This window comes from Lagopus muta, chromosome Z, assembly GCF_023343835.1.
Source record: "Lagopus muta isolate bLagMut1 chromosome Z, bLagMut1 primary, whole genome shotgun sequence".
Taxonomy (NCBI): Eukaryota; Metazoa; Chordata; class Aves; order Galliformes; family Phasianidae; genus Lagopus; species Lagopus muta.
Window position 1 is genome coordinate 8128160 of NC_064472.1, and position 13812 is coordinate 8141971.

General features: G+C 43.2%; 1 protein-coding gene across 2 annotated transcripts in view; it reads right to left on the reverse strand.

Annotated features, from left to right (window-relative positions):
• The window catches only part of KIAA1328 (KIAA1328 ortholog), a 180347-nt gene extending 166631 nt beyond the window's left edge, over positions 1–13716 (reverse strand). Inside the window, exons 1-4 of one of the 2 annotated variants that reach the window (XM_048932498.1) lie at positions 13609–13695; positions 9911–9949; positions 6426–6565; positions 233–327 (exon numbers count right to left, since the gene is read on the reverse strand). In XM_048932498.1, the coding sequence (XP_048788455.1) occupies positions 233–327; positions 6426–6565; positions 9911–9949; positions 13609–13630 (296 nt within the window). In that variant the 5' untranslated portion in view covers positions 13631–13695. Of the gene's footprint in view, positions 1–232; positions 328–6425; positions 6566–9910; positions 9950–13608 lie in introns of both variants that reach the window. The other variant, XM_048932497.1, reaches the window with a different exon arrangement.
• Positions 13717–13812: the final 96 nt, after the last annotated feature.

Consider the following 13812-nt stretch of genomic DNA (forward strand, 5'->3'; position numbering starts at 1 on the left):
GAACTACTGCAGGTCACAAAACTTTGGCTTCTGCTTTCATTATGTTTAGGACATTTTGGGCTGAAACAGGGAAAAACTGATCAGGCTGCTTCACTATTCATACCTCTTCTAGGAATAAAAATTACTTTATGCAAATATTCAGTTCCATAATGCAGTTCTACATTACTTGATGTTAATTAGAAGAATGACTCTCCTTAACCATAATGCATTTTCAGGTGATGCTTATTCTCACCTGGCAAGTTCTTTAATTAAGTTTGCAATGCGTCTCTTGTCCTCAGGACATAAATCCTTTAAAGAAGCACTCTTCATTCCTCCTTCATTAGTGACCTGAAAATTGAAAGCCACATTTTAGAAAGTACTCTTAAAAGAGAACAAGTATTTCATAAGACATTAAAAGCATTTCTGGACCTAGTAATTAGAAGCTGAAGATAGACAAATTCCAACTGGAAATAGTGTGCATACTTTCATCTGTAAGTACAGTTCAGGGGAGCAAATTACCAAAATTGTGGAGAATTCTGAGAGACTTGAAATTTGTAAAATGCAGGATACTTTCTTCAACACTAAACATGTTGAGTAAAGTTTCAAGACTGATACTATTCACTGATCTATATTAGATAAAATGCAATAGATTCTCATGACTTAGAAATCTAGTGCAGCAATATTCAAACCCAGATTCAAACTTTATTTTATTGGAATCCTGAAATACAGAGTAAGAAAAAAAACATTCCGATTTAGCAACTGTCAGCAAAGCAAACAAAACAGTAAAAAATGCGTGCAATATATTGTTAATGTAAGTACATATTTCATACAATCTTTTAATTCATCAAAAAGTACACAGCCCTTTGTAAGTCACCATCATTTGTTTCTAATTATTTATATGCTACCTTCTCAACTTACCATTCCTTCTCAGAAGAAATCTTTAGCATATTCCAGTACTTCAGTTCTTTTAATGCATTCATTTATTACTGTTAAAAACTGCAGCATTTGTTATCAATGTCCACCAGAGGGCATATTGCTCTACATCTGTGCAATAATCCTTTGCAGTGCCTAGCTACTGCTATTACTACCTACTTCGGGTGTTTCCCAGTGGGAAAAAAATCTTTAGTCAAAATTGCTTTTATTCTCCAGAAACTTCAGTCAGTTCTCCACTGCTAGCAATAAGCACAAAATAAGAAGCCCAAGATGACAGCAGTAATAATAGCTGTGCTGTTGTGCCCAAGATTTTGGCAAGTTTAAATATTTCCACTTAGTCTTACTCGTTTATTTTCAGTCCAGCCTTTTACAAATCTCCCTGAGCACATGCAGTGCTCAACATGAGATACAAGAAGGCTACCAAATGCTTTGCAGCTTGGCCAAGTTAGCACAATACAGCACAGAAGAACCTCTGAACATAGAAAAGCAAACACTGGACTTATCTCCCCTCATTAGCAGTAATAGCAGCTGACCTACACACATCAGAGAGGAAGTGCCCCTTTCCAATCTTAGCTAATTGCTTCTTGAACAGTGGTTTTAAACAAAGGACTATACAGCTTTCCAAAGAGGTGATGATTTTACAGTCTTGTTATATTCACCTGACCCTGCGAGTACGCTCTCATTTTAACTTCAAGATAGTTTCCTTGAAAAAACAGTTTCAAAAGACAAATTACATTTTGGTGCTTTTCAAGGGGATTCCAATTTCCTTCCCAAGCATATACCATTTACTATACACAAAGAAAGCCTTCAACACAACTGAACTTAAGTTTAACTAAACGTATAGTTAAAGGGTTTTCATTTCCTATGTTGCAAATGTCTGAAAATTTTTATTTTCTTTTTAGTTGACTGCTGCTGGAATTTTTTTTTTTTTTTAAAAAAAGTTCTTCTTCATTCAAAAAGTGTCATAAACTGGATTGCTTTAATAGATGAGATTTCAACAGAATGTCCACATACATATTTTCAGACAAACAAACAGAAGGAAAAGGAAAAATTGGAAAATTAGTCCATGCTTGTTATTATCATCCATAGGTATAGATAGACGGCAGACAAAAAATTCTTAAGGCAGGCTTGTATTGTAATATTTGTCATAGAATGGCTTATGTTGGAAGGGGCCTTAAAGCCCATCAAGTTCCAAACCCCTGCCATGGGCACAGCAGCCATCTATCAACCAGATCAGGCTGCCCAGGTCCCGAGATGGGGCATCCCACATTCTCTGGGTAACTTGCAATAGTGGCTCACCACCCTCTGAGTAAAGAATTCCTAAACAACTAACCTAAATTTCTCCCCTTTTGCTTAAGGCCATTCCTCTTTGTCCTATTGCTACCAGATCATGTAACAAGTCAGTCCCTCTCCAGCTTCTAAGCTCTCCTCAAGTACTGGAAGGCTGCAGTGAGGCTTTACTGGAGCCTCCTCTTCTCCAGGCTGAACAAGCTCCCTCAGCCTGCCTTCACAGGAGAGGTGCTCCCTCCAAGCACCTTCATGGCCCTCCTCTGGATTCCTCCAACAGCTCCTCATCACTCCTGGGCAGGGGACCCTGACCTGGATGCAGTACTCCAGATAGGGCCTTAAAGTAGCAGAGTAGAGAGGGACAATCACTTTCCAGCCCTGCTGGCTTCACTTCTCAAAATGAAACTGTGGAATTAAGCGCAGCAACAGCTCTGCCACAATCATAAAAACAAGACAACAAATAAGATAGATTCCAAGACCTTATAGACTCCCTTTTCAAGATGTTTGCCCTTTCTACACACCTACATAATTTCATAACTCCGTATTTTCTAGAGGAAGTACACTACATAAGGAGAAGATGCTCTCACTTTATAAACCACACATTGAAAGAGGACAACTTGCTGACGAAGCAGACAAATTCCATCAAACGGAAAGTAGGAAGATGGAAAATTATGATCAAGAACAGTTAACCATTGATTTATTCAAACTGCAAAAAAAACTCCAGAGCTAACAAGAGTTCCTGAAGTCTTCTCCAAAACTCTCAACCTATTATGCTTAGTCAAGTCCACATGGAAGAAAAGGTAAGTAATTATTTCTGCTAAGATTCAAATTAGACTGAAATCCAAACCATTCTCTTCAGTAGACAATCCTGGTAAATTGTAATAGTGAGCTACCTACCAATACAAAAATTAAGTGATTAAATCTCTCTAGACATGCATATAACCCTACACGCACCTGGAAGAAAATTATTTATTTTAGTCATGAAAACTCCTTGTGAACAAACTTGGAGAAACCTTCCTCTCTGTAACAAGTAAAATGTATTTGTTCTGTTCGTTTCAAGCAATTCAGAGTTTATCTTCAAAGTACAAGGTTTCCATGAGGAATTTAAATGACATGAGAAAAAAACAGGTTAAAAAAGAGTAAAAGATTTGAAGCTATTGTATTGTCACAGTTGTAAAAGTACATCTGAATCTCAAATGCAGATTTGGTGTATTACACACTATATATAAAAGAATAATAATAATTTCTAAATAATTTTCATCAGGAAAACTGAATAAAATTTCTCTAAACAGCAAGTAATACTAGCAACACAAAATACAAAAAAGTAGATTTTAAAGTGAGGTACGAAGACATCTATGAGGCACGTCGCTTGCAGATGCTTACAATGAAATGTATTTACATAAAGATTCTGCATAATGGCAGCTATTTGTGAAATTTCTCCACATGTCACTTAACAACATCATTTGCAAAGTGGAAGGACATACCAGCCTTCTAAAAGCAAGTACTGATAAAAAGAAATATAAACTGAGAAGAGACCAGGAGCAGTCCTAAAAAACGAATACTAGCATGTCTTAAGATGGAAAGTAGAGCTACTTAAGGATTGAAAGAGCAATGACACTGTCAAACTATCGAGAACAGCATGATCTATCTTCACACTGAACATACATGTGAGGCATACAGCATTTAGTCAGCACACAGATGACAGGCATCTTCACCCAGACACAAAATAATTGTTTAATGCATGTTAATAAAGCAGTGAACCTGAAGCAATCAAAAATTTTAGATACTGCCTGGAAGTACAAAGATACCTCACATTAGTAATGTAGAAACTCACTCCAGGTGACTACCTAGCAAGAAACTTAACAGCATTGAAATGGCTTTCAAATGGCTTTCATAGTCAATATGCTGTCCAAATCTTGTTAGAAAAATGGCACTGCTCAATAATTTTACAAATATCACGAGAATCGTAGAATCACAAGGCTGACAGCAACCTGCAAGATCATCTAGTCCAACTGCCCTGCCATCACCATTGCTACCACAAGCATTAAACCATGTCTCGCAGCTCCTCATCCAGATGCCTACTGAACACTGCCAGGGACAGCAACTCCACCACCGCCATTCCAGTGCCTGACCACTCTCTGAGGGAGAAAGTTCTTCCTTATATTCCTTAGGTTGGATATAACCTAAACCTCCTCTGATACAACTTGCAGCCATTTCCCCAGGTCCTGCTCATTGCCTGGAAGAAGAGGCCAAACCCGTCTTCACCACAACCTTCCTTCAGGAAGTTGTAGAGTGCAATGAGGTCTCCCCTGAGCCTCCTCTTGTCCAGACTGAACAATCCCAGCTCCTTCAGCTGCTCCTCATAAGACTTGTGCTCCAGACCCCTCACCAGTTTCGCTGCCCTTCTCTGGACACGTTCCAAGGCCTCAGTGTCTTTGTTGCAGTGAGGGGCCCAAAACTGAACACAGTAGTTGAGGTGCAGCCTCACCAGTGCTGAGTACAGGGGGATGATCACCTCCCTGCTCCTGCTGGCCACACCATTTCTAATGCAGGCCAGGATGCCGTTGGCCCTCTTGGCCACTTAGGCACACTGTCAGCTCATGTTCAGCCGAGCATCAACCAACACCCCCAGGTCCCTTTGCTCTTCACAGTCATCCAGCCACTTGTCCCCAAGCCTATAGCACTGCATGGGGTTGTTGTGGCCAAAGTGCAGCACCCAGCACTTGGCCTTGTTGAACCTCATCCCAGCGATCCAACTTATCCAGATCCCTCTGGACACCACCTCCCAACTCGGTGTCATCTGCAAACTTACTGAGGGTGCACTCAATGCCCTCGTCTAGGTCATCAATAAAGATATTAAACAAGATAGGCCCCCATACCGACCCCTGAGGGACACCACTTGAAACGGGTCGCCAGCTGGACTTCACACCATTAACCACTACCCGTTTGGCACGGCCCTCTAGTCAGTTCCTTACCCAAAGAAGGGTATATCTGTCCAGGCCATGGACAGCCAGTTTCCCCAGAAGAATCCCGTAAGAGACTGTGTCAAAGGCTTTGCTGAAGTCTAGGTAGACTACATCAACAGTCTTTACCTCATCTGCCTCGTCTGGTCATCCAGTTGTAGAAGGAGATGAGGTTGGTCAAGCACTGCCTTTTATGAAACCATGCTGGCTGGGCCTGATCCCCTGGACACCACGCACATGCCCTGTGATCTCACCCAAGATGATTTGCTCCATTAATTTCCCTGGTACCCAGGTCAGGCTGACGGGCCTATAGTTCCCCAGATCCTCCTTACGGCCCTTCTTGATCAGAGTCACACCAGCAAGCCTCCAATCCTCTGGGACCTCTCCAGTTAACCAGGAGTGCTGATAGATGGCTAAGAGCAGCTCGGCAATCACCCCGCCAGCTCCCTCAGCACCCAGGGGTGTAGGCCATCCAGTCCCATGGACTTATGACAGTCCAGACGGAGGAGGAGCTCTCTGACTGTCTCCACCTGAATCACTGGGGGTATATTTGAGTAGCATTCCAGACTTCCAGATCAGGGCATAAAATGCCCAGAGGATAACTGCTATTAAAAGCAGATGCCTTAGTATACAAAATAAAGTTCTGAGGAAAACTCCACTGCTCTGAAACTTGTAAACTTTGAACTATGGGAGAAGTGTCTTCTGCAACAGGAGTCGACAAGACAATTCACTGCAGCAATCAAAGATATTATCAATTTGCTACATTACTCCTATTACTCTGACACATTTTAACTTTTATTGTCAGAAATGGAAAGCTATTTTACCTTGTTACATGAGCAGCCACAACTGCTCTGAAAAAAATATTATAGGTGTTGCTTCTAAAAGTTAAAACACGTCCAATGGAACTAGTCTATCTATTCAGACTGAAATACTACCAGTGTGTTTGGCAAGTAACATATAGATTAGGTGCTACTCAAATCTGCTCCCTCCCTCTACACATCTATTTTACATTCATTTTACATAGCACTGGTTGCATACCACTTGCACAAATGAGCACACTCAGCTTTTGTTCTCTTTTAGATAGCAAGCCACCCAAGTGGAAAAGTAATTTTGCCAGCAGGTCACAGCGCAAGTGGGCAAAAAATTCAAGTCTGCAAGAACAATAGCTCTCTAAAACCATTCAGAAGTTTTCAGTCTAAAGATTTTCTGACATCTTTCCACTACACACACTCAGCACAGCATGAAAAATTTGCCTCTACTGACCTGATGTACTGTCAGATCTCCTGTGCTTCTAGCAGGATCCATGGAAACAGAAGAAACAGCTATAGGCACCTTCAGCTCAGTTTCACCTTTATGACATTTTGGTAAATATCTTGTTCTTAAATTCCCTTTTGTAGACAACCCTGTAGATGAAAGACAAACAAAACACACAGATCAAGAAGTCAAAAGGGACCCTTCTTTAGCAGCGAAGAACGAAAATTTCAGTATTTCTTTGCAGTTTCCCTAAGAGTCTTACTCCATACAAAATTTTGCAATGATGAGTATATTAGCAGAAAAAAAGGAAGTGCATGGTACTGAACAGCACCCAGTCACACGGATATGGAAGTAAATTCTGAAACATGCTCTTTTTGTTCTGAGATTCAACACAAAAACTTACGTTTAAGATGCAAAAGCATAAAATCAACTGATGCTTTGACATTCAAAGACAAACAGGAACCAAAGGGAAGTAGGACTGTTAAAATTTCTGTGATAAAATACACATTTTTTCTGTTATTCAGCCTGCCTACTAATTGCTCAGACTAACTCTTCCTTTCAGAATCACACACGAGTGAAGTAACACTGCAGTGCACACCCTAGAGATCCTGCCATACATGGAACTAGTCCGCTCCTACTGATGGTTACAACAATATAGCAATGAATATTCTCACAGTGCAATTATAAAGTGCCAACACCAACCCTGAAACCTTCTACAACCATATGAAAACCAGCAGCCTGAAAGATCGAGTTTTGATTGTTCAGAAGTGCAAAAAATTTTGAACAAAAAATACTGAATTTACACTAGCAAACTGCTCACTTTTCTTTGGGCAATGAACTTGAGAAGTGAGACAACAGTTCAAGTTAAAGCACAAAATTAACAAGCTTTAACATCTCCTTGCTTGGACACGAGGAAAACAATGTTTCTGACATTCTTCTCACAAACACCAGAGAGGAAGAGTATTACACAAAATCATCATTTCCAGCATTCTGGATTGGTGCTTTTTTTCATAGGACACATTGTATAACATCACCTGGCCTGAGCTATGCTATTTAAAAAATACAGAGGCTGCTTCAAAAGTAATGCATCCTATTTAATTCCATGGAAACTGCAGCAGATACAGAATCACAGAATTGTAGGGGTTGGAAGGGACCTCCAGAGATTCCAACCCCCCTGCCAAAGCAGGTTCCCTACAGTAGGTCGCACAGGTCGGCATCCAGGCAGGTCTTGAACATCTCCAGAGAAGGAGACTCCACCACCTCCCTGGGCAGCCTGTTCCAGTGCTCCGTCACCTCACTGTAAAGAAGTTCCTGCGCATGTTTGTGTGGAACTTCCTATGCTGCATTTCTGGCCATTCCCCCTCATCCTGTCTCCACACACTGCTGAAAAGAGTCCGGCCTCGCCATTCTGCCCCCCACATCTTGGATATTTATAGACCTGGATCAGGTCCCCTCTCAGTCTCCTTTTCTCAAGGCTGAACAGACCCAGTTCACTCAGCCTTTCCTCATAGCAGAGATGCTCCAGGCCCTTCATCATCTTTGTGGCCCTCCACTGGACTCTTTCCAAAAGATCCCTGTCTTTTTTGTACTGGGGAGCCCAGAACTGGACACAGTACTCCAGATGAGGCCTTACCAGGGCAGAGTAGAGGGGGAGGATCAACTCCCTTGACCTGCTGGCCACGCTCTTTTTAATGCACCCCAGGATGCCATTAGCCTTTTTGGTCACAAGGGCACACTGCTGGCTCATGGCCAACCTGTCATCCACCAGGACACCCAGGTCCCTCTCTGCAGAGCTCCTCTCCAGCAGCTCATCCCCCAACCTGTACTGGTGCACGGAATTATTCCTCCCTAGATGCAAGACTCTACACTTGCTTTTGTTAAACCTCATCTGGTTTTTTTCTGCCCAGCTCTCCAGCCTGTCCAGGTCTTGCTGAATGGCAGCACAGCCTTCAGGCGTGTCAGCCAATCCTCCCAACTTCGTATCATCAGCAAACTTGCTGAGGGTGGCCACTATCCCCTCATCAAGGTCATTGATGCAGATGTTGAACGAGACCAGACCCAGCACCGACCCCTGAGGAACACCGCTACAGGTCTACAACCGGACTCTGCACCGCCAACTGACGTCATCTATGTGAACTTGTGCAAAGCATTTGGCAATGTTCTGCATGACTTTCTGGTCATCAAATTGGAGAAATATGGATTTGATGGATGGACCACTGGCTAGATAAGAAATTGGCTGGATGGTCGCACTCAAAGAGTTACAGTCAATGGCATAATGTCCAGGTGGAGACTGATGACAAGTGGCACTCCTCAGGGACTAGTGCTAGGACTATTTAACATCTTTGTAAGTTACATGGACAGTGGGATTGAGTGCACCCTCAGCAGGTTTGCAGACAACATCAATCTTAGAGGTGCAGTTGACACTACAGCAAAGCGGTGTCATCCTAGAGGGACTTGGGCAGGCTGGAGATGTGGGCCCATGCCAACCTCATGAAGTTCAACAGGGCCAAGTGCAACATCCTGCACCTGGGTTGGAGCAGTCTCAAGCACATATACACGTTGGGCATGGAATGGCTTGAGAGCAGCCCTGAGGAGAAGGATTTGGGGGTGTCGACTAATGAAAGACTCAACATAAGCTGGCAACGTGCAGTTGCAGCTCAGAGGGCCAACCATATGCTGGGTTGCATCAAGAGAAGCAGACCAGCAGGTCAAGGGAGATGATTCTGCCCCTCTGCTCTGCTCTCATGAGACCCCACCTGGAGTACTGCATCCAGATCTGCAGCCCCCAACGCAAGAAAGACACAGAGCTGCGGCTCTTCAGCCTGGAGGAGGCTCCAAGGAGACGTTGTAGCCTTCCAAGAACTAAAGGGGCCCACATGAAAGCCAGGGAGGGACTTTTTATAAGGGCATGTAGCGGTAGGTTGAGGGATACAGTTTTTAAGTGGAAGAGGGTTGATTAAGGCTACATATGAGGAAGAAGCTCTTTACTGTGAAGGTGGTGAGCCTCTGGAACAGGTTGCCCAGAAAGGTTATGGATGCCCCATTCCTGGAAGCATTCAAGGCCAGGCTGGATGGGGCTTTGAGCAGCCTGGTCCAGCAGGAGGTGCCCCTGCAGGAGTTTGGAGCTAAAGTTCCCTTCCAATGCAAATCATTCTGTGATTCTACAATTCTCTTCAAAATTTAAAAGATCTGAGAATCTTCAACATCCCTTGGAGACTACATTCAAAATTCAGCCTACCTTATGGAATGAAAACTCTATGATGTACTTGCAATAGAAAAAACTGCCCTGAAGCTGTTTATTTTATACCATGTGCTTATCTAAGCAGAAGAGCACCTCTGTTATAATCCTGTATGTCTCATTACAAGTTAAATTACTTGTGATGACTCTGTGCCTTACACACTTATGTACACAAACCACATACCTGGAAAAACATTACAAAGTTTAGCATTCACAGGAAAAAAAAACTTTGTTTACAGCTACTATAAGGTCATACCTGAAACATACATCATTGGCTGTTCTTCATCAGATACTGCATGTAGCTTTGTTAAAGGTAATAAATACAAAAGATAACCAACTATAACAAGTATTTTGCCTTTAATTTTAAAAGGTGGTTTGTAAGAAAGCAAATCTGGGAAACTTTGAGAGCATCAGAAGGAAGAAAAACTCAATTAGGAAGGAAAAAATAAAAAAGAACACACACTGATTGCTAAAAGAAAAAACACTACTATCTAAAGTAAAGACACAGTGAAGGAGAAGTAAAGTTTATCTCTCAGGTCACCTTCAAGAAACATCCTAGGGAGCAGTCCCAGTTATGGGAGCCATTACTAAGACAATGAAGTGATAATATATTTAAATCAGAGCAGGTTTTCATCATATAACTAATCCCTTGATATGTAGGGAAGACAAACTTCCAGAATAATCCATGTTTGTGCAGCAGTGCAATTCTGTATTTTGTACAGCATGTTCTGAGAAACGTAAATGAGGATAAACGACAAAAACTTTCCAGGGAAGTCGGTGATTCTCATCTGACCATCACATGGCAAATACCAGCTGAAAGCCTGAGGGCCTGTTCTCTTTAACAAGATGAAGAGTTGCTCTGAAACCATTTCTAAAAGTAAGCCATCTAAATTTAGAGCGTTAACTATTAAATTACTTGACTGCAAAAAAAAACTCAAAAACTCACACAGGATCTGTCACCATATATTTGGATTATGTTAGCAATCTCTGAACCTGCAACCTTGCCTCCTAGAAACCACTACAAATACAACTCAACACAATTCAGGGAAGGGTGTAAACTACAGAACTTTCCTTAAAACAACAGCTGCATTTACCTGAAAGTCCAGGTTTTTATTCCTACATAAATTACAAACATTACAATGAAGTAAAAAACAAAAGCTGAGGCTACACAGTTCTCCTCCACTAACATTTCGTTTTTTACTGTTTTTCTTTCCTCAGCTGTGAAAGTTTGGTCAGTTAACTCAATTGCTTAGTTTCTGTATTGTTTACTGGTAAGTTTAGGTTTTGTACAGTTGTCTTTGCACAATCAAATCAAATTGTGAAAATACTTCAGCTATTCTATACCAACTATCACTTAAAAGCTTATTAAGCTGTCATGTGACATAGAAAACTCCATTGGAAAACAGAAGCTTTCATTTCTGGATAGGAATTTCAGATTCAATTAGTCCTCACTGTCCATTACACAATGGATAGTTGCCACACTGGAAAGGCTTGGTCACATACTTCACTGTAATCTTTTTGATCCACATTATCACTTATGAATAATTATCTCTCATCATCTTAGGCCAGTTTGAGACCAACTTCATCTCATACTGGCGCCAATAGTTTCTCTACAAGCACTGAAAGCACTTCTGTTCTCACCCATAAGCTGCAGCCTGCTCTCTCTGTCACAGCACAAAGTGGGGTCATGCCATGAACCAGGTGAAAAAGCTGAATCGACTCTAAAAGTAAAGCACCACATTTCCTCTTTCCAAAAATCACTAATGCAGATCAAGACTGGGTAACAGCCACGTCCAAACAGCTGTGTCAGCAAAGCTATGACAGCAGTCTGCAGGATACCAACGAGATCTTCAACTCATACTGCTACTAGAAACAACAAACTTCAGCACTGGCAATTTATTTCTCAGCTGACATATGGTTAATCTGTGTCAACAACACATGTCTGCAGAAAAAAAACAGATTAGCCTACAGAAACTGGGCTTTTTAAGTTTGCCACCCATATTGGCACTGTTGTAGATAAATACCTAATAGAGGGATGAAAAAAATTAGAAGCTGATGCTGTTTCTCCCCCAAGCTATCAGAACCATTCTCCCACAAAGGTTTGGTACCTAGTATATTAGATTAAGCTGAAGTCAGACCAGTTTTCCTTAATTAGTGGGACTGAAAACTGCCATAAACAGGCCCACGATCCCTGTCTCAGAGTGAAAGACTGGGGACATTATGAGCATCAGCCATTTGAAATTAATTCACTGCCATATGCTCTCAAGATTCCAAATGGGTTGACTGTGAATGTTATAACCCTGCTGGCATTATAGCTAATGTTCAAGGCAACAGTAGTTGCCCTACAGCAAACTAGAGACGCACAGCAGTGCAGTATATTGGAGTCTGCCTCGCTATGCAGCATCTATTTGGCAATTACAGAGAAAAGTTCAATTTTCCTTGGTTAGTAAGTCAATATTACCAAATCTCCCAAGACCCAAACCCCTCTTCTTTAAAAGCATCTACTATACTATTTATTCTTGGGATTGACCTATTTCAGTGTACTTAACCTTTTCTAAAACTGGAAGCAACACTATTCACTTGCAAAAACACATATAACAGAAGATTCCTTGGAATATCTTGATGCATGAGAGCAATGCTATTGTGTGCTCTGAAGACCGTATACAGTCATAGGAGATAACCTGTCACCCTATAATCAATTGTTAAAAATACACAAATACAGCAATTGTAACTGTGTCAACTTTTTCACAGCTAAACTGGGTAGTGACATTGCAGCAACAGATCTGATATGAAAGAGAAAGTTGCCCTATATAAATTTTTTTAAGCACAAATTAGAAATCTTCCAAGATTTATAACAAAGTGCCCCCTACACAGCCCTTTGGATGGCTGGCCCATTCCACTCGTGCATTGTTTTGGAGTGTGTGGGCAATCAAACATAAATACAAGAGCACTCACGCATACCTTTCTTTTGAATCACTTTTGGCTGAGGCTGAAATCTCAACCTCAGCGCCAGCAACTGCAATGCCTCAAGTCCCTCTGACCTACAGCTAAATATCAGCACATAAATTTCATAGAATCATATCACAGAACCATGGAATGGCATGGGTTGAAAAGGACCACAATGATCTTCTAGTTTCAATCCCCCTCCTATGTGAAGGATCACCAACCACCAGACCAGGCTGCCCAGAGCCACATCCAGCCTGGCTCTGAATGCAGGCCAGACCTCCTGTCATGTCGCATTAGTTCTCCACACCTTCAACCCACAGGTCTTCTAAGTCAGCCAAGCCTCTCACTCAGCTTTATGAGTCGAAACACCAATGCCAGCTCTCTAGCATGTCTGAGCCACATAAGCCTACCTACCTCGCTAGCCAACCTTTCTCGTGCTGCACCCCAACAGCACAACGGCTGTGTGCTCCACCTGAACGCCCAGCACTGCAGTTGCACACCTCCTGCAGACCCACCTCGGCCTGGCGCTCACCTCTCACACACTGAGCTCCCGGGTGCCCACAGGCTCACCCTAATAGCCTAGCTCCCACTCCAGTCACAAAAGACGTACTTTCCACACGTTTTTCGTGCCGCCTGAACCTTCAGCTCAGCGTCTCCTTGCCGAACTCCCTTCCACACCTCCGTGTCCCCTCATTCCCTCCTTGCTACACCCTAAGGTGCCGACGGACCCAGTGGTCCCAGCCCGCAGGACGGGCTCCGGATCCCTCCCTACACACCGCGATCCCCCGTACCTCCTTTGAGAGGATCGCAGTCCCTCGGACCCCCTCCCCCATCCGAGGCTGCAACCCCTGCCTCAGTTTCCCCACTCCGCTGCCCCCTCCCCCCCCACGGCTGCCTCTCGCCCTCCCTCCCACCCCTCTCCCTCCCACCCCTCTCCCTCCCACCCCTCTCCCTCCTCTTCCCACAGCCCCCTGGCGCCAGCACCCGCCTCCAGGCTGTGAAAGGATACTGTCCCGGCTCCAATACACATCCCCGCCCGGCTCGGGGGCCACCTCCGCCATCTTGAAACAACCGCCACTCCCAGAGTGCCCCCCGCCGCCCCCCCAGTGCTTGGCGCCGATTGGCTGCCCGCTCCGCCTTCTCCATGCAGCCGGGCGGAAGAGCGAGGCATTGTGGGAGTGGTAGTCCACCGGGCGTTAATTACCGCTGCCG